Source organism: Tachyglossus aculeatus, chromosome 13 (genome assembly GCF_015852505.1).
Source record: "Tachyglossus aculeatus isolate mTacAcu1 chromosome 13, mTacAcu1.pri, whole genome shotgun sequence".
Classification (NCBI taxonomy): Eukaryota; Metazoa; Chordata; class Mammalia; order Monotremata; family Tachyglossidae; genus Tachyglossus; species Tachyglossus aculeatus.
The window spans coordinates 9,119,151-9,145,691 of NC_052078.1; the positions used below are offsets into that span (position 1 = coordinate 9,119,151).

The following is a 26,541-nucleotide window of genomic DNA, read 5'->3' on the forward strand; positions in this document are numbered from 1 at the left end:
TTCTCCCCACCTTCAAATCATTTTAAGGTCACATCTCCTCCGAAAGGCCTTCCCCAATTAAATCCTCTTTTTCGCCGAACCCTCTCCCTTCTGCATCTATGCACTTGGATTAGTGACCTTTGGGACTTTGACATTTATCCCAATCCCACAAGATTTATGTATGTAAATTATTTATATTATTGCCTGTCTTCCCCTCTAGGCTGTAAGCTCATTATGGGCAAAGAACATGTTTGGCACTTCTGTTGTACTCTCCAAAGTACTAAGTACAGGGTTCTGCACATAGTAAGCGCTCAATGCCACTGACTGATTACTTGACTGAGTGCTGTGTTTCTATCATTTCACACCAACGGAGACTTGAGCTGATTTTCTTAGATTAGTTTCATGAAAGAAAACTATGGATTCAAGGTCAGAAAGGAAAAACTAGAATTATATCAGCACTTAGTGCAGCCCTTGGTGTAGAGTAATCCCTCAATAAATACTATTAAGTGAATAAAATACCAGGTAGGTGGAAATCTGTTCCAATATAAGGCAAAAGGAAAGAACTGAAGACTTTCTTTCCTTGCCCAGCTGGATACCTGAACAACCAACCCTAAACTAGTATTTGGTGCCTCAGCCTCATAGTTATTACTTTGCATTTGATTCGGCGATTCCCGGTAATATTTGAATAACATGAGACTGGCTATTTCATCCTTCACTTTATAATCACTAAACACTTGAAGACTGATTAGACTTGTAGAACAAAATGATTAATTCGGGTCTTATTTAAACTTCCTGTTGACTTCTCACCCCTGAAAATGAAGGGTGTTGTTGGCAGCGCATGATGTGGGGTGGGGTAGAAAAAGTCTTTTTTCCCCTGGTACTTAGCAGGAAGGTGGGATTCTGAGATATTGGTACTGGGATCGTTGAGTGCAGAGTTGATCAGTAAAAAGCAAACACTCTCATGCTTCCCTACCTCCTCAGCCTTTCATATGCAGTAAAGGTGTCAATAAATGTCTCCATTGTGTCACACCCAAGTGCTGGGTGGTTGAACAGGTATGGCTACTACAAGAGAGACCTGCATCAATTGATCCATCAATGACATTTACTGAGCACTTACAGTGTGCAGAGCACTGTACTAAGTGCTTGGGAGAGTACAACAATAAACAGTCACATTCCCTGCCCACAACAGGCGACAAAATAAACACTACTACTAGTACTAGTACTACTGGACATAAGGTGACCAAGTGTCCCGCCTTAGGAGGGACGGTCCCATTTTCAGGGTTCTGTCCTACCATCCCAAAGGTGCCCTCTGACAACCTGGCTTGGAGTGTGGTGGCACAGGCAGCTGGAGCAGCCATGGCCACCCAGCTTCCCAGCCCAGAAAGGTCTGAAATAGCAGTCAGAAGGTGGTCGGGCAATGGTGGCAGAACAGCTAAGAGCTCAGACCCTTTTCTGTCCCTAGTTCCCTTCTCCCCATCACTTTCTGACCCTCTTCCCTTACTGTGCTCCTCTCCAGATCTCTGTTCCCTGCCTCCTGGTTCCTGTGTTTTCAGCAAAATGTGAATGAGACCACAAGCCTGGGTCACCCAGGTCCGGCTCACTGTGGCAGTCAGTAAATGCAGTGAGATGCAGGCCAGAAAGGCCTTTCACTGGGCAGAAAATGGGTGTGGGAGGTTGGACCACATCTCCATGTTTCTCTCTCCTGCCCCTCTGCTGCGCCAAAGGCTCAGCCCCTAGGACAGGGAACTGTCCACACTGGAGTCCCTCCCACCCCCATAGGGTGAGGAAGAAGACAAAGGAATGGAGAGGAGATCTGGGACCCACAATACCCCATCTTGAGGGCAGGATTCACCACTTGTTCCCTTCTTTCCTCGCAAAGCTAGATAATTTAAAATCTCCAAGTTTACCTTTCACTTCAGCGGAAGGTTAACGTTTGATCAAAGCCAGCTCTGCTCTCACTAGATACCCACAGCCAAAACAGCTGATGTTTGGTGCCCTTACTTACTGTTCATGAAGCTTTCTGCATTGCACCACACCTGTTTATTTTTTTAATTTCAACTCATGTTATTCAATTTCCAAGGCCAAATTCAGATGGTAAGCAGGAGAGGCAGTGCCTCAGGTCACTCCACCAAGGGGGTGGTGGTGATTGAAAATTGGAAAAAATTTCTAACGTTAGAAATTTTATCTGCAATGAAGAGGCCTCGAGGCAGCCAAATGTCTGAAATGGGTTCTGGACATTTCTAAATGAGCATAACAGCATCTTCTCCCCATCCCTACCATTAATACAGTGCTCTGCACACAGTAAACACTCAATAAATACGATTGAATGAATTATATGCACATTTCACTTTGCTAGGCAAAGTGAATGTAAGAGACCCTGAATATGCCGCAATGAATGGAATAAGAAATTGGTTAATAAAATAACAAATAATGCACAAAGGCTCCTGAGGGGCAATAGTCTACCAAAGACATCAGATGGCCCCATTGTGTTTCTGTTTATTTATTTAGAAAAAGTCCCAAAATCAGCATGCTTAAGTATGAGAGCAATCAGAACATTTTCCCTGTTAATCTACGGGCCCACCTGATATGAACAACACTCTATGTTTTAGAAATTTCATAAATTCATAATGTAAAGCTCAAAAAGAAATCAGACTTCCAACAGCACCTTTCCACTCTAGCTCAGTAACCCAAACATACACAAATATATCATTAGAACATCTTTACTGGAGGTATTCAAATGAAAGGAGATTCTCAAAATTGGAATACAAAGCAAATTGCTTCAACCTCGATCTCCATAAATGCCTCTAAATACAAGGGGACCATCATGGCCAGTGGCCAATTCTCTCTTTACACCCTTAGTTAACAAACTACCCATCTTTTTATCCTGGCATAGTTTACTTGCTTCTCTATAACCTTTCCTCTTCACAGACTAACCCCGAAGTTAACTCACACAGAGCTCACTCCAATTGCCATGTACCCCACCCCAGAAAGTTAGAGAGAATTTCAGTTTAAGTGGAGGGAAGCAAGAGAGACATGCAGAGGAGGGAGAGAGAGACATGGGGAGGAGAGACGGGCATGAGAAGGGGAGACCCAGAGAAAGACATGGGGAGAGGAGAGAGACAAAGAAAAACATGGGGAAAGGATGGAGACAAAGAAAGAGATGGAGAGGAGAGATAGTCAAGGGGAGAAGAGAGAGAGCATGCTTCCTGAGAAAGCAAAAAGAATGAAATGACTCAATTACAGTATTTTTGAGTTCTGACTACTAAAGACAATTGCCAGACCTTCAGGGTCTAAGGGTAACTGCTCTCAACGTCCTCCTGGTTTGGTTTCCGAAAACATCGAAGGAAAGAGAAACAAACACCAGTGACCGGCCTGCACCTACAGTTTTCATCCACGAAAGTGCACTGGCTCTTTTACCAACTGTAATATTTTTTTTTCCAAAAGAGCGGTAGCTAAATCATTCTGTTATTTGTTGCCCTTTGATCTAGCCAGAGCAGAGTACATTTAGCAACACTTCAATAATTTCATACAGTATTTTCCCATTCTTTTCATGCGGGTGACAGCAGGAACTTTAGCTACCGATTACAAATGTTTGCTTCCTGCTTTCAGCATTTCAAAACACACCAAGGCTGCCCAGAGCATTGCCTTTCAGGGCAACATCTGGAGCATCTTGCCTGAATCGGAACAGTCCTGAAAAAGAGAGAGGAGGTTTTCAGGGGAAACGGCAACGCCCAGCAAGGCATTTTAGGCACCACGGAAGGACTGCCGGCTGGACTCTAAATCTTTTGAGCAAACTTCATTTGCTGCAAAGCTCATATTCCACCTAAAACACTGAGGGCTGTCATATTGGGAACAGCCTGTTATGGGTATAAAGATAAGCAGCAGGGAGGCAAAAAAAAAGGGGGAGGTTTATCTATGGCAGCTAATCTCCTCAATCAACAGCACTCAGCTCTCCTCAACAGCCGTTGCCAAGTAACGGAGGCCAGCTTCCCTTATCAGCTTCATAATGTTTCATTGACTATTCAGACAAGAATAGAAAGCCGTGACACTTAGGGTTATAAGCAGTAGAAAATGAAAATGGCACATTATGTGGGATGAAAAAAGAAATCTTTTAGCCCTCACCTTATCTGGACAGTGACAGTTACTCAAAAAAGACCCATCGATCATTTTCTACTTGGTTCATTTTAATTCCACAAATAAAACCCACCAAAAAGGGGGGGGGGGGGGAGGGACAGAGATTTACAGGTTTCGCCTTTTCTTCTTCCCTTTCTTTACTTAGTGGAAGACCTCTTTCTAACATCACCAAGACACCACATACAGAGATACAATCTTTTTCAAGTTCCCCAAATCCGTTACCTTGAGCCCAGGTACCTACAGGCAATCCTTCGGCTGTTGCTGGCAGATATGGTGGGGTCCAAAATTGCTGTTCAAGTAGGGGCTTCCACATTCCCAGAAATCTTGAAACCCACTTTAAGCCCAACCTACAAAACACCCCACCGCTTTGCTGAAGTGGACAGAAAAACCTTACTTTCTCTCAATGATTTTCTGACATTTAATTTCATCCATAGAAGAGGTGGTTTGGGGCAAGGAGAATTGAATACGTGACTCCATCCAATTCCTCAAGTACAGCCCCAACAAATTGGGTCTACTTTTGTAAATGCTGTCTTCATATTCTGTCTGAATTGGTACTCAGACTGCGAACCCAATGTGGGACAGGAACTATGTCCAACCTGATTATCTTGAATCTACCCGTTTAGCACTGTGTTTGGCACATAGTGAGTGCTTAAATACCACAATTATTATTATTATCATTATTATTATTATTATTCCAAGCTCCAGTTCCATTCTCTGGTTATATGTTTTTTAACTGCTAGAATTAATCACTTAACAAAATTTCTACATGTACAGTACAGCGGGAATTCCAGGTAAACTCCGACACCCAAAATGTGAGCTTTATTTTACGGTCTTTTTGAGGATGATTTTGACAACCTCTGTGTCTCTGTGTGAAATCTGAGTTGACCGAAGCAGATCAACCAGATCCCTAGTGTCTGCCCCATTTTACGATTATGGAAACAGGCACGGAGAAGTGACTTTCCCAAGGTAGAAGCTCCTATGGGTAGTGTGACCCTGTCTTCTCCACACAGCCCGGTTGAATGCCTGTGCCATGATCTTCCTCTCCCCGAACGGAGAATCTGTTTGTGGTCAGGATGTGGTTTCACACCCTCTACCTGCACAAGAGGTGCTCCTGGGGATCCCTTGCCAAACGTTTAAAGCACTCAAAAGTGTCTCACTGACTTATTCTGTCCCTGATAACGTAAAATGTTCCCGATACACATTTCCAGGATGGAGATGAGAGAACCATACACACAAATGTACCTAAGGGCTTAAAGACCATACAAAGAGATGACTCCTAGAAGGAAGTCAACAGTCAAGGAAAAAAAAAACCCAAAAAGAAGTAGAAAGCACACTTCTGCAGAGTCCTGTTCCAAAATCTTCAATTTAGGCGTGAAATGCAAATCAATAAAACAATTCTTCCATAAACTATGAGCACAAGTAGCACCTCTCTCTTGAACCTGAGTGTGAGTGCATACCACATCTCCACCTCCAGCTGGCAGCCACAGGCTACAATGTGGAAACAAGATGAGCGGCCCTCCACGAGGCGAATATAAAATTTCCCTTCCAAGCCGCAGCCATGCTTCAGGCCTCCAATAACAGAAGCCAGCAACTGCTCCTTCCAACAGCACATGTGCAACCCAAGTCCTCAGATCTCCCAATGCGATCCTGTCCAACTGCAGCCTTCCATGTCCAAAGAATCAGTTTCGCACATACCATATGGAAATGGAGGAGGCTGGGGTCATGTGGGTGGCTGCTCTCGGGAAACCTGGGGAGGATCTAGTATCGGGGTCCTCCTCTGGAGACCGGGACTTGTTCTTGGCCCTTGCAAAGACACACACAGCACTTCTAGAAAGGGGGGAAAAATACTACTGATCTCTGTCAATTCTGGGGATATACGGAGCGTGTGGCTCCCAGGTTCACTAAGGGTCCTTGGGTAAGAGACACTAATGAAATTAGAAGGAGGGAAAAGGGACAATGACCAGCTCAGACAAGAAGAACGTCAACTAAATGAAGATTTAATCAGAAATATTCAGTAAAATGTGGTATAAACCAACATCCACTTGATCAATATACTGCATAAGGTGGAGTAACTGTGATTCTCCAGGCAACGAGATGCCTGAAGGTTTGGGGTTTTTCCCAATCCTTTAACTTCGAATGAAACAGGCCAAATTATCTTTGCACCCCAATATATCCAATCTCGCAGATTCAAAGTAATGGAACTACCCTATTATCCATTTATCCTTCCCACTAAAAGGTTTTTTCTAAATTGAATGATGTGGGTCTAGGATACAACAGTAATAATTAAAATAATAATAATAGCAATATTATAATAATGATAATAACAATAATTGTTAAACACTACTATGTGCAAGGCACTGAACTATGTACTGGGGTAGATTCAAGATTTTCAGAACAGACATAGTCCCTATCCCTCATGAGGGTCACAGCCCGAATACAATGGAGAACAAGTATTTAAATCCCTGTTTTAGGGTTAGGGAAGCAGGCACAGAGAAGCGACTTGCCCAAGGTAGAAGCTCCTATGGGTAGTGTGACCCTGACTTCTCCTCACAGCCTGGTTGAATGCCTGTGCCATGTTCTTCCTCTCCCTGAATGGAGCATCTTCAAGTTTGTCAGGATGCGGTTTCACACTCTCTACCTGCAAAAGAGGGGCTCCTGGGGCTCCTTTGCCAAACTTGGAAAGGACTCAAAAGGTCCTTCTATCCAAATTAGGACTGGGAATCTCATGAAAACATTTTTGGAGCAATGTGCCAACAGAAAATACTCTGTAATCGCATTATTTATTGAGCATGAGGCTTCTAAGTATTTTTCTTACTTGGTTTTGTTTGCTAGCTCCACGACACAATCAATCAATCGTATTTATTGAGCACTTACTGTGTGCAGAGCACTGTACTCAGCGCTTGGGAAGTACAAGTTGGCAACGTATAGAGACAGTCCCTACCCAACAGAGGGCTCACAGTCTAAAAGAGGGAGACAGAGAACAAAACCAAACATACTAACAAAATAAAATAAATAGAATAGATATGTAAAAGTAAAATAAATAAATAAATAGAGTAATAACTATGCACAAACACATATACATATATACAGGTGCTGTGGGGAAGGGAAGGAGGTAAGATGGGGGGATGGAGAGGGGGATGAGGGGGAGAGGAAGGAGGGGGACACTACATCTTAACTCACGGTTGGCAGCAGCAAATATCCAATTAAACCCTCAGGGTGTCCATGACTCTAAACTAGGCACTCTGACACAGTCTGATTACCACTTTGCATTAAGATACAGTAAGGATTATCTCATTTGCTTTTCCCCAGACTTCCAATCTGGTTCCAAACACACAATCTAAGGCATGTCTTAGAAAAGCAGCATGACCTAGTGGAAAGACCGTGGAACTGGGTTCCAAATCCTTGCCAGATCACCTGCCGGCTGTGGGACCTTGGGCAAGTTACTAAACTTCTTTCTGCCTCGGCTTCTTCATCTGTAAATTAGGGATTCAATACCCATTCTCCCTTCTACTTAGACCGTGAGCCATTTGGGATAGGGACTGTGTCCAACCTGATCATTTTGTATCTACCCGAGAGTTTCCTATTTTGCTCGGCACATAGTAAGTGCTTCATAAATACTATTACTAGAAGTAGTGGTAGTAGTACGAGCAGCAGCAGCTGTAGAAATATTAAGGCCAGGAAGATCAAACACAATTATCTTCAGATGCCATGCAGAAAATACCTCTGTAGGGTTCTTCCCCTATCAAGTGCACATTATTATGCCTTATAGGGAATCAACAGGACGAGTCAACAGTACAGATCAATCAGTGGTATTTATTTATTCATTCAATCGCATTTATTGAGCGTTTACTGTGTGCAGAGCACTGAACTAATCAATCAATCAATCAATCAATCGTATTTATTGAGCGCTTACTATGTGCAGAGCACTGTACTAAGCGCTTGGGAAGTACAAATTGGCAACACATAGAGACAGTCCCTACCCAACAGTGGGCTCACAGTCTAAAAGGGGGAGACAGAGAACAGAACCAAACATACCAAACAAAATAAAATAAATAGGATAGAAATGTACAAGTAAAATAAATAAATAAATAAATAAATAGAGTAATAAATATGTACAACCATATATACATATATACAGGTGCTGTGGGGAAGGGAAGGAGGTAAGATGGGGGGATGGAGAGGGGGACGAGGGGGAGAGGAGGGAAGGGGCTCAGTCTGGGAAGGCCTCCTGGAGGAGGTGAGCTCTCAGCAGGGCCTTGAAGGGAGGAAGAGAGCTAGCTTGGCAGATGGGCAGAGGGAGGGCATTCCAGGCCCGGGGGATGACGTGGGCCGGAGGTCGATGGCGGGACAGGCGAGAACGAGGCACGGTGAGGAGATTAGCGGTGGAGGAGCGGAGGGTGCGGGCTGGGCAGTAGAAGGAGAGAAGGGAGGTGAGGTAGGAGGGGGCGAGGTGATGGACAGCCTTGAAGCCCAGGGTGAGGAGTTTCTGCCTGATGCGCAGATTGATTGGTAGCCACTGGAGATTTTTGAGGAGGGGAGTAATATGCCCAGAGCGTTTCTGGACAAAGATAATCCGGGCAGCAGCATGAAGTATGGATTGAAGTGGAGAGAGACACGAGGATGGGAGATCAGAGAGAAGACTGGTGCAGTAGTCCAGACGGGATAGGATGAGAGCTTGAATGAGCAGGGTAGCAGTTTGGATGGAGAGGAAACACATAGAGACACATAGAGACAGTCCCTACCCAACAATAGGCTAGAATGTGAGCCCATTGTTGGGTAGGGGCCGTCTCTATATGCTGCCAACTTGTACTTCCCAAGCACTTAGTACAGTGAACTGCACACAGAAAACGCTCAATAAATACGATTGAATGAATGAATGAATGGGTATCACTCAAGTATTCATCTTGGAATTTCCCAGTCAGCATTTCTCAGCCATTCCCAGCCTTGGACCAGGAAGCACAGTTAGTCCACAACAACCATCAATTGCCCTATGCTAGTTTTCAGGAGAACCTGAAGAACCACCCATTACTTCCATTTAGAGTACAGCAGATTTGCAGGGGTAAAAGGAAATGGACATTTTTGAATGCATGAGGAAGTGCATTTCTCCACCCAGAACAAAGGCACCATCAAGGAAACAATAGTGGAATTCTGTATTCTTTTTTTCTGGGGAGGCTGGCATGAGTATGACAACAATAGAATCCAGTTCTTTCTGATGCTAGATAATTAAGAACACCCTTCCTCTGGTTTGCTATTTAGTTATCACCACTGTAGTGCCCCATTCCAGATATAAATATAGCACTTGGCTGACTTCTTATGAAGAATTCAAGTATTCATAGCTAAAGTACTAATTTCAGCAGCACTCTGGGTGGGGCTTCTTGAAGGCTGCAAAATCATTTCTGTAAAACCAACATGGATCATCTTTAATTACTGCATTGCAACCACGGCTATTTAAAAACCAAGTCTCAGCAAAGTAGATGACAAACATTAATGAGCAGTAATGCACACATGGTATTGTAAATGAAAGGATAATGAAAGCAATTTATTTGAAAATTAAAATATGATTAAGAATGGCAGCCTGTATGGGAGCCCAGATGCCTAAAGAAAGCTACCAATGTGCATCCAGACTCTCATTAATTTAGGCACCTTATGAAATTGCTTTCCTTTCTTTGACAGTTTTTAATATAACGTAACTTAACTAATAGACAGCTTATGTACTCAGGAAGCCCCAAGACTCTTGGAGATATTCAGAAGAAGAGACGTCTCGGAAGGACAGACCCAGTTCAGCTCAAATACCACCTGGCTGGTTGCCGCGCAGGCCGCGTAGAGACCCGATTGGAGCTATGCAGGATTTGAGTTCACCCAAGTGACTCTCACCAGAAAGAATGGGGGATGGAGTTTTGAGGAGATTTTTCACTGACTGCAAAGACAATCGGGATATTGGTCCAATAACCATACCGTTCATTTGGTAATGACTGCAGTACAGATTCGAATCTCTCAAAACTACCTGGCCTGATTTCAAATGGAAATGCAGTCCAAGGAACACATATGTTTAAAGCAGATTCAGAATGTTTGCCTAGAGAGCTTCCGTCTGACTGCAATGGAAGCCCTTCGGCAGACTCTGGGTTAACCCATTAGGATCCTAGAACTGGTAATGACCTTAAGAGGCCATTTAGACCAGCGCTCTGCCTCTGGGCAGCTGAATAATGAAATCTCCTACAACTGATGAAAACGGTGCCTTCACAACACTCCCTGGTATTTATTGGGGGGGGAATTTATTTATTTTTTGCTTTTTAATGGTATTTGTTAAACGCTTACTATACATCAGGCACTGTACTAAGTGCTGGGATAGAACATACTTCCCCTCCTTCCTCTTCCCCTCATCCCCCTCCCCATCCCCCCGCCTTACCTCCTTCCCCTCCCCACATCACCTGTATATACATATATATGTTTGCACATATTTATTACTCTATTTATTTATTTATTTTACTTGTACATATTTATTCTACTTATTTTATTTTGTTAATATGTTTTGTTTTGTTGTCTGTCTCCCCCGTCTAGACTGTGAGCCCGCTGTTGGGTAGGGACCGTCTCTATATGTTGCCAACTTGTACTTCCCAAGCGCTTAGGTACAGTGCTCTGCACACAGTAAGCGCTCAATAAATACGACTGAATGAATGAATGAACACAGACCCTATCCGACATGGGGCTCATAGTCATAATCCCCATTTTACAGATGAGGCAACTGAGGCACAGAGAAGTGAAGTAATTTGCCCAAGGTCACACAGTGGCAGAGCCGGAGTTAGAACCCAGGTCCTTCTGACTCCCAAGCTGGTGTTCTATCCATTAGGCAAACATTGCCAGAGGGCACAGTTAAATCTAAACCAATTACCAGGTGGAGAGCAGCACTGATTTAGGTACCAAATCTCCACTCTGGCTGGATTTCAATGCTCTTGGCCATAAGGGAAAGATCCACCCATCACAGGAAGAAGGAACAAGCAATTCCCTGAATAAGCAAGCTCCCTGGGAAGGAGAGAGAAAGGTGGTTGGGCCAAATGAAATCCAGAAGTTATTTCTATCTTCTCTCTCTCTAGACTGTAAGCTCATTGTGACAGAGAATGTATCTGTTATATTGTTGTGCTGTTCTCTCCCAAGCGCTTAATACAGTGTCCTGCACAGAGTAAGTGCTCAGTAAATACAATTGATTCATTGATTGGTTCAAGTCCCCACCTCCATTCACTCTCACAATTCCAGTTTGAGAAGGAAAAACCAAGGCAGGCTTGACTGCATCCAAAACCCAGAAGTGTCTCATCTGACGGAGAAATAATAAAAACAATAATAATAACAATAATAATTGTGGTATTTGTGTAGCACTTACTATGTGCCAGGCTCTGTACTAATTGGTGGGGTGGATACAAGCAAATCGGGTTGGACAAAATCCCTGTCCCACACTGGGGCTCACAGTCTTAATCCCCATTGTACAGATGAGGTAACTAAGGCACAGAGAAGTTAAGTGACTTGTTCAAGGCCACACAGCAGAAAAGTGGTGGATCCAGGATTAGAACCCAAGACCTTCTAACTCCCAGGCCCAAACTCTACCTACTATGCCATGCTGCTTCCCATATTCAGCAAGCAAACGCTAAGAAGGCTCAAACCTCCAGTCCCCATTTTGAGTAGAATTTAGGATCCCAGCAAAGATTTTTAAAAGTGAGCTCTCGGCGGGGGGAGAGGCTATTTGCTTGAGGTCATCGTTAAATTCCTCTGAAAACACCATTCAGATTTCACATCTGTATTCCAGGAAAGAATGACCTACTAGAGATTGCTGGGTGCCTGGGCACCAGTCTACCCAGTGGACCCTTCTGCCATTATGGGGCCGAATCACAATCCATGAATATAATTTTCCAGCCTCACTGGATCAGCAGAATGAACCAGGTGCTCCTCCCCTGGAGGGCGGAATTATGCCAGGTTCTGGGGAACTAACACCCACCCAGAAGGTGAAAAGATATGGTGCGGAATCTAACTAAAATGGTGGAACTAAATTGGGCCCTCTCAGCCCACTCTTAAACCCGCCTTACTTGATGATCCAGACCCAGATCTGCCCTGGGTTTGAGACTCCATTACCGCAGATGAATTAGAAGATTCAGAGAGCAATTATTCCCATGGCACGAGGGAGAGGAACAAGAGACATGCTGTTTGGAAATTTCTTGAAGCATAAAGATGGCAAGGCCCTCTTGATTATTCAGCATGATGAAGGGAGAGCTCCACATAAATCAGTAAAACCATTATATTATGGCACCTGTGCACTCTAGGTTTTAGACTAGGCAAGTGACAGTTATGGCATGTATTGTACCTCTTAGAAAATGTGCTAGGCATTGGGGTAGAAACAAGGTAATCAGCTCAGACAGGGCGTCTGTCCTGCACAGGAACACAACCTAAGAATCAATCGATGGTATTTATTGAGCACCTACTGTGTGCAGTGCGCTGAACTAAGAGCTTGGGAGAGTACAACAGAGTTGGTAGACTTGTTCCCTGCCCCAAAGAGGTCCTTCCTACTTAGATGTGAGCCCAGGACAGGAACTGTGTCCAACCTAATTAACTTCTACATACCCCTGTGCATACAACACCGTTTGACATACAGTAAGCGCTCAACAAATACCATTTAAAAAGAACAAAAAACTTTGGCTATATCAGCCCTGTCCCCGTCACCTTGAATGACCAAGATTCGGCAGCCTCCACGAAGGAGGAAGGAGGCAGCTGAGATCCAGACAGAGTGGCTCCATGGGTCCTTTGGCCCACGCTTTGAGGCACTAACTCCACCAACCCTTAGGTGACCAGAAAATAGCGGCCTGACAAGTTACGCACCATCGTTACAAAGTTCAAGACGTAAGGAGAGGGATGTCGAAAACATAGCAGCTTACCAAAAACAGTTTGGTAGCTGAATGTAGCTGCAACCCTGATTGAGAACCTACCGCAATCAATCAGTCATGTTTACTGAGAGCGTGTTGTGGGCAGAGCACTGTATTAAGCGCTTGAGGGTACGATATAACAAGAGTTGGTAGATGCATTCCCTGCTCACGGTACTGATGAATGGCTTTCACAACATAAGGTACTTCCAATTATCTTTAATGACGATCTAACCAAAAGGATTGTGGGAGACTTGCACAGAACTCAGAGCCTGCTGCTTTATTTAACTCTTTTCAAATGGCCAAAATCCTATCTGCCAAATAGGAATTTTTCATACCTGTCATACTAACATCAAATCCTATTTAAATACAGGTCAAATATGCTTTTTTTCTAGAAGTAAATCTATAACAAGATCTCCCGCTATGGCAAAGAGGCTGAGATTTGCATAGTTTTCATGAAATAGAAACAGTTAATAAATCACGAAATGCTGGAAGAAAAACCTCAAAATTTACACAGAAAAATTGGGCATATGGGTTCTACATGCATAACTCTCAGTTCAGACATGAAATCACTTGAGATTTACTCCTACAGCTGGTCTGACCTCATCAGTTCTCCTTGATATGTTTGCTTTGCCTTGTTGCTAACCTGGGTTTTTCCTGCAATAGTCTCTCTTTACACATATACAGATCACTGAGGCGTTGCCATTTTAAAATATATACTATAGGCAGGAGCGGTTACCTACACTTTTACAGTAGTACAACTTCTCTAAAGTGAAGAGAAAATGAGCAGTTAAAATTTCCAGGCAAACGTGTGATGCCTTTGGGAACTGTTGATTGTATGTTTCTAAAACACACACCCTCAACCGCCTTCTTCCCCCAACCCCTGGCTCTCCCCTACACAGAGCAGAAGCCTAATGCAATGATTACTTTGAGAAACCACCTTTGATTCTCTAGTCGACAAGTGAGGAGCTAAAATGCATTTCCCCCCAAATTGGAGCTAGAAACATTTAGATCCTTATGAACTTAATAACTGCGGTATTAGCTAAGCACTTACTTTATGCCAAGCACTGTACTAAGCACTGGGGTAGAAATAAGATTATCAGGTCCCACATGGGGCTCACAGTCTAAGTAGGAGGGAGAAGAGCCCGAGGTTGGGTAGGGATTGTCTCTATTTGTTGTCAAATTATATTTTCCAAGCGCTTATTACAGTGCTCTGCCCACAGTAAGCACTCAAATATGATTGAATGAATGAATGAACAAGTACTGAATCCCAGTTCTGCAGATGAGACAACTGAAGTACAGAGAAGTTAGGTGACTTGCTCAAGGTCAAAGAGCAAGTTAGTGGCATTGCCAGAATTAGAATCCAGGACCTCCAACTCCCAGGCTAGGTCTTTCCACTTGGTCACTCTGCTTCCTCCCGTTCCACACTTATACAGGAAGAAAATGTTGATCTTGGAAGAAAAGAGTAATGCAATAGGTTTTTATACCTGGGGAAGAGCAGTCAAATTACCAACCACTGCTAATTAGCATTTCTGGGTGCTGGGCCTCTCTCTAGAGTGGATGACACCAAGAAAGATGGGAAACCCATTCTGACCTCCAAAAAAAATCATTTTAAATCTAAGCCTCCAGTCAATAAAAGCATCGGTCAAATGTTCAGCATCAACACAAATGGTATTTGGTCAGTGAGATTACATCGCTGCAGTGGAAAAACCTCTCTAGGGGGTGGTCAGTGAACTGATTTTGTGGGTTTTTTTTTTAAAACACATTCACAGCACAAATGCACACACACTCAAGGAAACAGAAGAAAAATAGGTGTATAAATTGCACCCAATCCTGCCCAAGATTCTTCCGGATTCTCAGGAATAATGAGAAATTACCATAGCAACCCTTGCAGAGACATACACAGCTATTCTTGCTCCCCTGAAAACAGTGCCACAACACTAATGACTGTCGGCCATTTCCACCTCCACCTACCAAAAAACATACATTTTTTTTTGTGATAGACACAATGAAACAGTAACATCCTAAGATGGTTCTTCTGGCAGCCAGGAGTGTGCATCGTCTTTAAGTTTCTCCCTTCTAATCCGACTGCCTCTAACTGCCTCCATCCCCACTGCGGACACGGATCTGTCATTTTTATCGATCACTTCAAGAGCCTTCATGGGTCTAACTGCCAGGTACCCTCTATAGATAGAATTATCTCTTCTCTCATTGCGTGGTCTCCTTTCCCCAGAAAGTAATGGGATGAATAATGGCTCTGAATTTGAATTACAGAGATCTGCTTCTCTGCAGGGGTGGAAGGCAAAAGGCAGCATGTTGCAGTCGGTGTCCCATAATTTTGCAACTGAAATCTGTCAATTCCAGATATGGAAAGGAAAAATGGAAGAAAGGATTCCAAGCCTTGAGTCTGCTCATTCCCGGAATTCCCGAAAATAACAGAAACTCATTATTTATGTGCTGCTCTTTTTCCTTCCTTTGAGCAATAGAGAAAACATGGATTTAGATTCAGGGACCGAGTCAAAGTGCATTTAATACGTCTGGATCCACTATAGCTACACCATCGGGATCGGTGGTGAGAAAGAACAATGGCTCTAGCACTGGCTGGGGTGTGTGGGGCTGAACCTTATCTACTGAAGGGAGAAATCCTATCCTGGCTTAATTAGCAACTGTCAAGAGCATTTCCCAACCGTAAACTTCCCAGAGGAAGCTGTCATCTTCCTCCTGACCGTAGCAGGCTTTCAAACTGGGAGCCAAGGTCACAAGAGGGAAGCCATCCCCAAAGGGGAAGGCAGGAAGAAACCAGTGATTCAAGAAGAAGACCGTCACGCAGAAACCTGAGGGTCAAGCATAAGGAGTCTCAGAGAGGGGAAGGACATTTCAACTCATAGAAGACCAAGATGGGCTTATTTAAATCCATTCTGAGCAACTTAACTGCTCTATACTCCATAGTGTTCTGGGGAAGTGTCAGCCACTTGAACAGAGTTTGCCTTAATCAATCAATCATTTGTACTTGAGCATTGCCTGTGTCCAGGCTGCTGTAGTAAGCGCTTAGTAAAGTACAATATAACAGAATTGGTAGACATGTTCCCTGCCCACAAGGAGCTTCCAGTCTTTAGACTTTCCTAATGGAAATAATACCACAGCACCACGTGCTACAAGCATTAAGCACACACCACAAGGGACAACCTTTTTGTGCACTCAACGTGGCCGGACTCTGGATACTGCACTGCCCTTTTTGGTCACACAAGCACTCATAGATGAAGCTCACGTTCAGTGGTGTCTTCTTTGAATACAAAGTACAACTCCATGCATCTAGGGACTACTAAGACTTGCTTCACTGTATAGTTTAGGTACACAACCCCTACTGCTTTTTTTATTACCAACAAAAAATGACCTAAAACCCAATGACCTCTTGACCTTAGCCTGGATGGAAGACAGCAGGAGAATCAGAGGAAGACAGCTCTGCAGTTTGTCTGAGCCAGGGCAGAGCATCTCTTTCAAAAGAACGCAACTCTTCTTTCCACTTACCCTTTCTTAGATCAGATCTTATTTCTGCCTGGGTCCTTCCCTTTATTGCCCCGTTTATTGAGCATCCATCGTGTGTTATTACCTCTGCCACTGAGGTACCTTAAAAGCATTTCCATTGTCTGATGGAAAATAATGTTTTCCTGACTATCTATGTATGTTAAGTAGCAGCAATATTGGATTCATCAAATGGGGCTCATGTTAAGGAGCAACAATTGTGGATTTCTAGTCCCTGTGAGCCCTGCCCATCTGAAGGTGCTGCTATTTGTCTGCAGGGGCTGTTGCTACTTGGGACACTGCCTCCTTGCCTTTCACCTCTGATCATACACTGGAAGAACTGTCCCCTTTCTGATCACCCTCGTGCCAGGCTAATCTGTCTGCTGCCGTCTCCCCATCCTCTGCAGGCCTGGCATATACCCTCAATTAAAAAACAGAATATGAAGCGCCGCCTCCTGCGGCCCCTGGAGCAGAAGCCTCAGTCCCTCGACAAACTAGGATGCAGTGCACTTGGCCCATTCTTGTTTTGTGCAGGTCAGACCCCCATCCTGCCCTGCACGTCTCTAGAGCTCCCAGCAGAGCCCCCTTTGAAGTCCACGGGCCCTCTGAAAAGAGGGGGTGGAAGAGAAAAACGGAGCCGTGGGAAAGAGGATCAAAAAAATGCAAAGAGGAAGCTCGGAACACTCCATGCCGGACCCTCTGAAAGTGGCTTTGAGGGGCCCGGGGTGGGGCCTAGATCCCATCTCAGTGGGTAATGATGAGAGAAAATCACCTCTTGAACTGTCAATAGTTTGTGTTTTACCCAGAGTAATTATGGAGCATCGGGAGGTGAAGTGCAATTGCTTGATCTCTGCACACAGTGAGATATCTGGATGTTCGAACATCTATTTCAGCCCAACTCTACCAATAAAGGGAACATTTTGGAAAGGTTCAGTCATGCGAACCGACACTCCAGAACTTTTATAACTTGGAAGCTTTGGAAAACAGCGTTTTAGAATGGTCTGCCCTTCTCGACCTTAACTACAAGGCCGCTGGAGGTGGAAATTCTCGATTTAAGTGCTGAGCTTCAGGGTGTGACTTTGGCTTGTGCCTGCGGGAAGCAGCTGACTCCAAAGTGGTCCCTGGCAGGGGGTAGTCCAGTCTGCACTGGTTCGGCCACTACTACAATGCCTGTGGCTTCTTTTCTGCCCTTGCTTGGCTGCTCCTTCATTTTGCAATTTGAAAAGGCGATTGGATTTCTTCACTTCACGATGACCCACGGAGGGTCTTCCAGAAACGGCCAGAGGCGACGCTTGCAGGGTGACTCCCCTGACCCTGATCTGAGATGTGCAGCTTCCTATCCCGTAGGTGTCCTGGTTTACAATTTCTCCTGGAATAGAAAAGCTTCCCTGAGGTTCAATTCCCAAAGCCCGCTGGCCGTCACAATCACGAGCATCTAAATTTTCGACCATTTCTTGAGCTCTTGGAGTTTTTCTCTGCTGTTTTTCCAGCCTATCTCAACCACATTCACCATGCCCTGGCTCCCTCTAGACTGTAAGCTCACTGTGGGCTGGGAATATGTCTGTTTTTGTTATACTGTACTCTCTCAAGCGCTTAGTATAGTGCTCTGCACACAGTGAGCATTCAATAAATACTACTGAATGAATGAATGAAAGGAAGTGGGCCAGGGCATGGGTGGGCCTGAACTGAGGACTCTTGTCAACCCCAAGATAAAGCAACAGAGCCAACTAATGTCATCTTAGGGCCTGCACTGTAATGTCAAAGAAGCCCACTCAGGTATTAACCGAAGGTGGTATTGTCTGTGCAGGCATATTAACATAGCCATTTAGAAAACTAATATGAAAGCAAATGTGGTTCCAATAATAATGCAAGTGTACTGCAGAATCACATTACAGAAATGGAATACCAAATTGATGACTTGACCTTGGGCCATGGCTTATTCTAGATGAAGATGACTTCTGAAATGAATTTTTTTTTTTTGCTGAGATTTGTTATTGCTTTTCCTAAAAGGTTGACGGCATTTCTTGTGTCGGTAAGAATAACATTCATCTCATAGCATTGCCTAGAATATTCTTAAATACACTTAACTTGGTAGAACAAAAGAGTTTTTAAATATTGTGGGTTTTTTAAATTATTGTGAGCAAAACACTTTATACTATGTTAAGCTTCAAAGGTAAGACAACCAGGATTTGAACACTCATCAGATTTACTTTTTTGGGAGGCCCCTTCTGCCACCATCCTCTCACAGCTTTTCTCTACACAAGTACAAGTTCCAGCTTCATTCAGATCACTTATTCACATCCTTGACAAAAGGGGCATACAAATGCACTATCCATCCCAAATACAATCTAATCGAAAAGGGAGAAGGAGAAAAAGGGAAGAAGGATGTTCCCCTGTTGAGTCCCCTCCCACCACCAAGGAAAAAGATTATTTTGGGGCGGGGCGGGGGGGGTGGTTGGAAACACGGTCTTACCTGAAGTGGGACATCTGGTCATACTACCTCTACCTCCCACCTGAAAGATGAACTCACAAAACAAAACAAACAAACAAAAAAAGGTGTATAACCTAATTGCATCTCTTTATGATGAGCAGAAAGAGCATCTACAACACTAGAGTGGAACCAATTAGGAAGTAAGGAAAAGAGTTAGAAAAACCAGGGGTTTTGGTTTCCATTATTAAGGATAACCTTTCAGAGACTACCCAATGTTGGAATTCTGGGCAAAGGGAAATAGCAAAATAGATGTCTTTCCTGCAAAAATACTCCCTCAGAAATTTAGCTTCTTTACCTCTTGTACATTAGCAGTAAGACTGCACAGCATTACCACTGGACTATGCTCACAGTTTTCTTTTATTAAATCTGAATCAAGGACCCTAAACCTCCCTCAGAATCCCAAGAGGGAACTCCAAAAGATGAATCAGCAAAAGAGCATCAGAATTTTTAACTGGAGTTCAAGAGGCAAGATGTCATTACAGTTGTCAAGAAAATTTGAAAGTTTAAGGAAAGAATTTCAACAATCAGGAAAAGGCAAGTTTAGATTTATAGTCAATTCCAGAAGATTGCCTCTTGCGTTCTGGTGGGACTCCCGCTCTGAAGCGGGTGAGAGCTACAATTTATAAAGCAGAATAGAAGCCCTGGTGTACCCAAGAAAACAAATATGAGTAAAGACAGAGGGTTTAAGGCTAGCCCTTTGTCATTCATCATGCTGTTATTATTGTATGTTACCCATTACTAACTATGAAGAGCTTCTTCCACATTTCCATAATTTATTTTAATGACTGTCTCCCTCTCTAGACTGTAAGCTCCTTGTGGGCAGGAAATGTGTCTACCAATTTTGTTAAATTGTACTCTCCCAAGCACCTAGTATGGTGCCTTACACACAGTATGCACTCAATACCACTGATTGACTTACTGATTGATATCTGAACTGTCAAAAGCAGCGTTACTTGTGTAAGGGCTCCATAAGAGACTACTTTGGGAGTTAAGAAAGAGAAACTCAACCAAAAGGAGTATCATTTTAATTACAAAACCACAGACAACATTTTAATGGGTAAAATATTTTCCATAAGTTTCTGATTACATAAACAATAAAAGCCTTTGTTTTGTTTTTATCAATGATCAGCACATATCTGACTGCAATATTGCTAAAGAAATCAAATAAACCTTCAGAATTCTAATTTGGAACTCAGGCACACAGTTTCCACTTTTATTATTTCCCTAGATCTGCACGACTTATTACATAGAGTGCAAAAATGAGAAGTTATATAATGAAGAGGTTTTGAAACATTTCTAGGTCAACAGTGGTGGAACTCTAATCTAAATCAGTTGCTCTCTGGGCTGGCCTTCTGCACAGAGGTGCCCACAGCAATAGTTGATAGTATCTCAGGCTGTTTACCTTCCATCAATCAATCAATTAATCAAATTTATTGAGCTCTTACTGTGTGCAGAGCAAAATCTGGGTGGAAACTTTGTCTACTGAAATTCTATCTCTCTGGAATTAAAGAAGTGACCCACAAATTCAAGACAGAGCTTGTGCCACCTGCTTTAAAGAGTATTCACTCAGCACCTACTAGGTGCTGAGCACTGTAAAAAGCATTTTGGAGAGTACGGTAGAATAGCAGACACTGTCCTTGTCCTGGAGGAGTTTACCATCTAGAGGGGAATCAGACAATCAATTTATAGAGAGGAGGAAGAGGGAAAGGGCCTATGCAGATGAGTGAGTTCGTAAAAATGGGGAATGTACAGAAAAGCTGCATTAAATTGTGACTATGCGTAAAGGACAGAGTTGGGAGACAACTGCCGAGGTGAAAGTTGGAAGTCTGCAAATGATGGGTGAGGATAAATTAAATCCAGAAAGGGTTCTTGGAGAACACTTTTAGGAATTAAATTCAAAAGTAGCACGCAGGGGCATGTATTCTCCCAAGCCCTTAGTATAGGCTCTGCACACAGCAAGTGCTCAATAAATGCCACTGATTGATTGACTGACTGATGATCATGGGGCTTTCATCAGGCCCACCTACTGAACCAAAAGCCAATGTCTCCATCATCTTGCTCACAGAAAAACACTTCCCTCAATAGGAAACTTGAAGCTAAAATTCATGGTGGAAGGACTCTTCTTGTTCTTCATTGTTTAGTATCTAAAACAATTCTTTCTTACACTTTTAAGTTAATACCATGATTTATATGAGTTTAGAAAAATGTGCAACTCTCACCAGGAGTCAGAATTACAAAGAATTGTGCTTTCTGAGGTTTTTGTTCCTTCCCACATGCTATGACTTGTTCAACTACTGCAGGCAATTCTCTATATTTTAAAGGTGAACTACACATTTCCAAGCCAAAAGTATCCTTATTTATTTTCCTCTTTGGCTGAGACAGTGCCTTGATGATAGGGATCCTTATGGTGCCACTGTCGGAGACAGAATGTTAGGCTGGATGGAACATTTAGTCTGACCCAATAAAGGCATTGCTTCGGTTATTGTCTGAGAGCTCGACCATCAAAATGCTAAGCCAGGTGTTTTTTTCCAAGTCAGGTCAAGCGAAAAGAAAATTCAGACCCAAAAAGTCTGCGGGAAGCAGCATGGCTTACCGGCAAGAGACTGGAAGTCTAGAGACCTGAGTCGTAATTCTAGCTACACCACTTCCCTTCAGCTTATCTGTGCCTCAGTTTCCTCAACTATAAAATGGGAATACAATTCCCATCTCCCTCTACAAACTGTGATACTCTTGTGAGACAGGGACTGTGTCTGATCTAACTGCATTACATGTAGCCCAGCTCTTATCACAGTGCTGGGCCTGTCTACATGTTTTGTTTTGTTGTCTGTCTCCCCCTTCTAGACTGTGAGCCCGTTGTTGGGTAGGGACCATCTCTATATGTTACCGACTTGTACTTCCCAAGCGCTTAGTACAGTGCTCTGCACACAGTAAGCACTCAATAAATACGATTGAATGAATGAATGAATGAATGAATAGTGGATGCTTAATACCACATTAATAATAATTGCTTTCCAATATCAGTTTGGTTTTTTCTTGAAAGTCACCACATAATCTCGATGCTTCACTTTACTGAATGGACTTGATTCAAAGAGAACAGGAATCATGATTAATAAATATGGGCAAAACACTGTTCTAAGCATTGGGGAGAGTGCAACCAAATTGGTAGACATGATCCCTGACCTCAAGCATCTTCAAATCATTAGCCTATACTATCCAAAACCTGGGGAAATTCTTACCGCAGAAGATATGAAAGGACTATTTAGACAAAGACCACTAAAGATACTGTATAAGGTAGAAACACCCTATTATTCTTATTACTGTCATTGTATTAAGAATGCTCTCTAAATTACTAGCCAATTATGATTTCAGTTTCTGGCCTGGCATCCTCAAAATGCAATTAAACAGGAATTTTTTCTGGAAAAAAACAGGAAGAATTGTCAAAAAAATATAAGCAACCCAAAGGCTTAAGTTCCCTGCTCTGCTTGGAGTCATTCATTAACATACTTATTGAATTACTCTCTTAATGAAAACAGCACAATCTTGAAATTCATTGATTTTTTTAAATTTTACTTGTGACATAGACGCATATTTAAAAACAGTAGTTTTTCATGTGTGTGTGTGCATATGAGCACGTGTTTTAAATAGTCCCCTTTAACAGTCAGGGGCACTGACAGTTTCCAGCTTAATTGTACATTCAGGCTCTACCGTTAATGTCATTAGTTAAATGGATCACATCAGAATGCAGTATATTCAAAAGGATCACATGGGCCATCATACAATTTTAAAATCAAACAAGGTTCTCTGTAGACTCTGATTCTTCAAGGTGTTGATGAGCCAAATACTAGAGAATATTCTGAATGCCATTATACATCAAAAGATGAAAACTGTGCCTTCTCTGCCTCCCCTTCCACCCCATCTGAGGTTCTGAAGCTCCATTTGCACAATACTGTTTAATGATCTTAAAGTCATGTCTGCAAAAAGCACTACAGGATACAGGGCATGCTGGCATTTCTGGGGCAAACTCCTTGTTTTTCAGAGCTTTTAATTCAGCCATCCAAATGGGCTCTTTTGTCGAAACAGGAGGTGACATTGTACAGGGGTACATAGTACTGAGAAAGCCAGTGGTAAATAGCAACTGATATTTGAAGAGGAATTTTAAGTCCTAATGCTGCTATGTAAACTCAAGTATCTCAGAGAGGTTTTTTTTTTTAATGAGCCGTAATTATCGCATTCAGCCTCACAATGCAGGAAGGTACATTGATTTTTTGGGAGTAAGTCCTGATTTTCAATCATTCATAACTTTCCTTCTAGTTCACCATATGGTACAGCTTTTGTCCACCTGTGATCAACTGAATGCAGGGGCGGAGGGGCGGGGGCAGAATCTCAGAAAAAATCCATACATACATTTTTAATACCACCACCACCACCTCCTACCCGTTCCCAACCACCCACGGAAAGAGCAACACTTTTTTTTTACTTTTGTATAGTTCAAAGTTTTTTCCTCCTGTCTGCTAATCTGTTACTGTTCGATTGCAAGGAGGTGCCTAAGAAGATGCCTTCCAAACCTATGATTTTATGATTGCAGACACTTGGCTTTCTGACAATTAGTAACGACTTGAGAAGACTGTACCAAGAAGTACCGACTACCTTAATCTGGCACAGAATCCAGCATGCAGGCCCTTCACTGCCTTCTGACATGGACCGCAATCAGGTAGGAGATGTGCGTGCACCAGGTTCCTGCTGGGGCCCGGACAGAAACCAGCGGATGGGAACGCGGAGGTGCAGAGCGCTGAGTCCGTAGTTTTCCTCCAGAGACTGCATCCCTCTTGACCCTCGTGTCAAACTGAACTGTGTTCCTTACTTAAAAAAGGCCTATCCCATTTAAATGCCCCACTCTATGAATTCTCTTCAAGCTAGTTATACCTTGTGGAGTCTTAAAAATGTATTTATTTTTATCAAATGCAAGCATGAGGACCGTCCTCTCCAAAGTATGGTAATTAGTCATTTTGCTAGGACTGAAATAATAATAATAATGATGATGGCATTTGTTAAGCGCTTACTATGTGCCAAGCACTGTTCTAAGCGCTGGAGGGGATACAAGGTGATCAGATTGTCCCACGTGGGGCTCACGGTCTTAATCCCCATTTTACAGATGGGGTAACTGAGGCTCAGAGAAGTTAAGTGACTTGCCCAAGGTCACATAGCAGCCCCTTTTAGACTGTGAGCCCACTGTTGGGTAGGGACTGTCTCTATATGTTGCCAATTTGTACTTCCCAAGCTCTTAGTACAGTGCTCTGCACATAGTAAGCGCTCAATAAATACGATTGATGATGATGATGATGACATATGGCGGAGTCGGGATTAGAACCCATGACCTCTGACTCTCAAGCCTGGGTTCTTTCCACTGAGCCACACTGCTTCTCAAAAGGTGCTTTAACAAATGGTCTCAGTTTTTTTCTTAAGGCAATTGTTAAGCACTAAGTGTCAGGCACAGTCCTAAGCACTGGGATAGATAGGAGCTCACTGGGTTGGGCACAGCCCATATCCCACATGGGGCTCACAGTCTTAATACCCATTTTACAGATACAGAGGTAACGAGCACAGAGAAAAGCTAGGTGACTTTCCCAAGACTTTTTTTTAATGGCATTATTAAGCACTTACTATGTGTCAAGCACTGTTCTAAATGCTGGAGTAGATGGAAGCTAATCAAGTTAGGCACAGTCCCTGTCCCACATGGGGCTCACAGCCTAAATAAGAGGTAAAATAGGTACTGAATCCTCATTTTACAGATGAGGAAACTGAGGCACAGGGAATTTAAGTGACTTCCCCCAGAGTCACATAGCAGACAAGTGGTGGAGCTACGATTAGAACCAAAGTCATCTAGCTCCCAGGCCTGGGCTCTTTCCATTGGGCCATGCCACTCTTTCATGATATTTAATTGATAAATGAAGCCACAGCAATTGCCCAGTTACAGTTACTTAGAGAAGCAGTGTGACCTAGTAAATACAGCACAGGCCTCGGAGTCAGAAGGACCTGGGTTCTAATCCTGGCTCTGCCACTTGTCTGCTACACAACCCTGGGCAAGTCACTTAACTTCTCTGTGCCTCAGTTACCTCATCTGTAAAATGGGGATTAAAACAGTGAGCCCCATGTGGGATAGGGACTGTGCCCAACCCGATTTTCCTGTATCCATCCCAGCACTTAGTACAGCGCCTGGCACATACTAAGCACTTAAATACCACAATTCTTATTGTAACTACAGATAGCTGTTCTTCATATTTGACGATGACACCACTGACAATGCAGTTTATTTATAAGCTGATGTGAGGCTGAAAAATCCAATGTGAGATTCACAATCCTGTCTGCATTGTGTGCCCAGAAAGATTGCCTCGTCATGCTGCTTTAGTTAATATTTCCATCCTCGGTACGGCTTTCTTTTTTGCCTCCTTGTCTCTTGTTCTTAGCACAGTAGCTACCATTGCAACAGAAATTTTTCCCAGGATACAGGTAAAATGCAAACAAGGACTCAGCTTCGGATTCTACATTTCATGGCCTCTCTCAAAGGGACATTAGGGGTTTCTACCTAAAGCTGTTGCTGTCATCACATAGAAACAAAAACACCTTCTTCTGCAATGACATTGAATCGAGGAGTTTCGAAGACCAGCACAAAACCATATGTCAAAAAAATCCCACTATTAGATCAGGCAGACTCTTTATTTCCCCCCAGTGCACTGACAGCATAAGTGGCTTAGCTAGGAAAGAGGAAAGTGAAACAGTAGCACACACCCACACTCAAAATATTAACATGAAGAAGCACACAACTGTACAACTAAGAAGATTCAAGGCTCAAGCTTCATCCTTAACACACAGAATTATCCCTAAGTACTGTAACCTGGAAGATGTCCATCTAGTCCCTAGGTGTCAGAGTCCCCCATGATAGCCAGCCCCAAAAACGCTGCTGGAGCATGGTGTGACCCCCTTGCCTTCCATTTCCTTGTGCATTTAAAAAATGTTTCCATTTTCATGTATTTCGTCTCTGTGCGATGAACACACCATCAAGCCAATTATGACTGCAGCCTAACCTCCTGAAAGGTGTCCAGGTCACTCACAAATGGGCCATCTCCTGCAATTTGCCAGGGAATCAGCTCTGTAATTTGCGCACTAATGCAGGCATCTTGCGAAAATACACCATTGGACTGACTAGGTTTTTTTTCTCCCTCCACGCCCCTCTGCCCTCCTTTTGCTGAAAATCAACTGCCTCGGGCCCTATACAGGATCTAGGGAAGAAGCAATCATGTCTGTGCATTATTCATCAGGACACATTCATTCTGGTCATTAAGAGCCCTAGGCTTTCCTGGGGTTCATTCCTTTGGCATTGTTCTTCTAGCCCAAGGAAGGGTTAGCTGTGGGGAGGGGGAGCCTTAAGACTCTAGGCTTGTTGTGGACAGGGAATGAGTCTGTTATATATTGCTTTACTGTACTTTCCCAAGCGCTTAGTACAGTGCTCTGCACAAA

The 26,541-nt window shown here is 43.2% G+C and overlaps 1 protein-coding gene across 1 annotated transcript in view; it reads right to left on the bottom strand.

The window, feature by feature from the left end:
* The window catches only part of PTPRN2 (protein tyrosine phosphatase receptor type N2), a 661,085-nt gene extending 642,046 nt beyond the window's left edge, over positions 1 to 19,039 (bottom strand). The window contains exon 1 of the mRNA XM_038755516.1: positions 19,009 to 19,039. Within this exon, the coding sequence (XP_038611444.1) occupies positions 19,009 to 19,030 (22 nt within the window). The 5' untranslated portion in view covers positions 19,031 to 19,039. The remainder of the gene's footprint in view (positions 1 to 19,008) is intronic.
* Between the last annotated feature and the right edge of the window lie 7,502 nt (positions 19,040 to 26,541).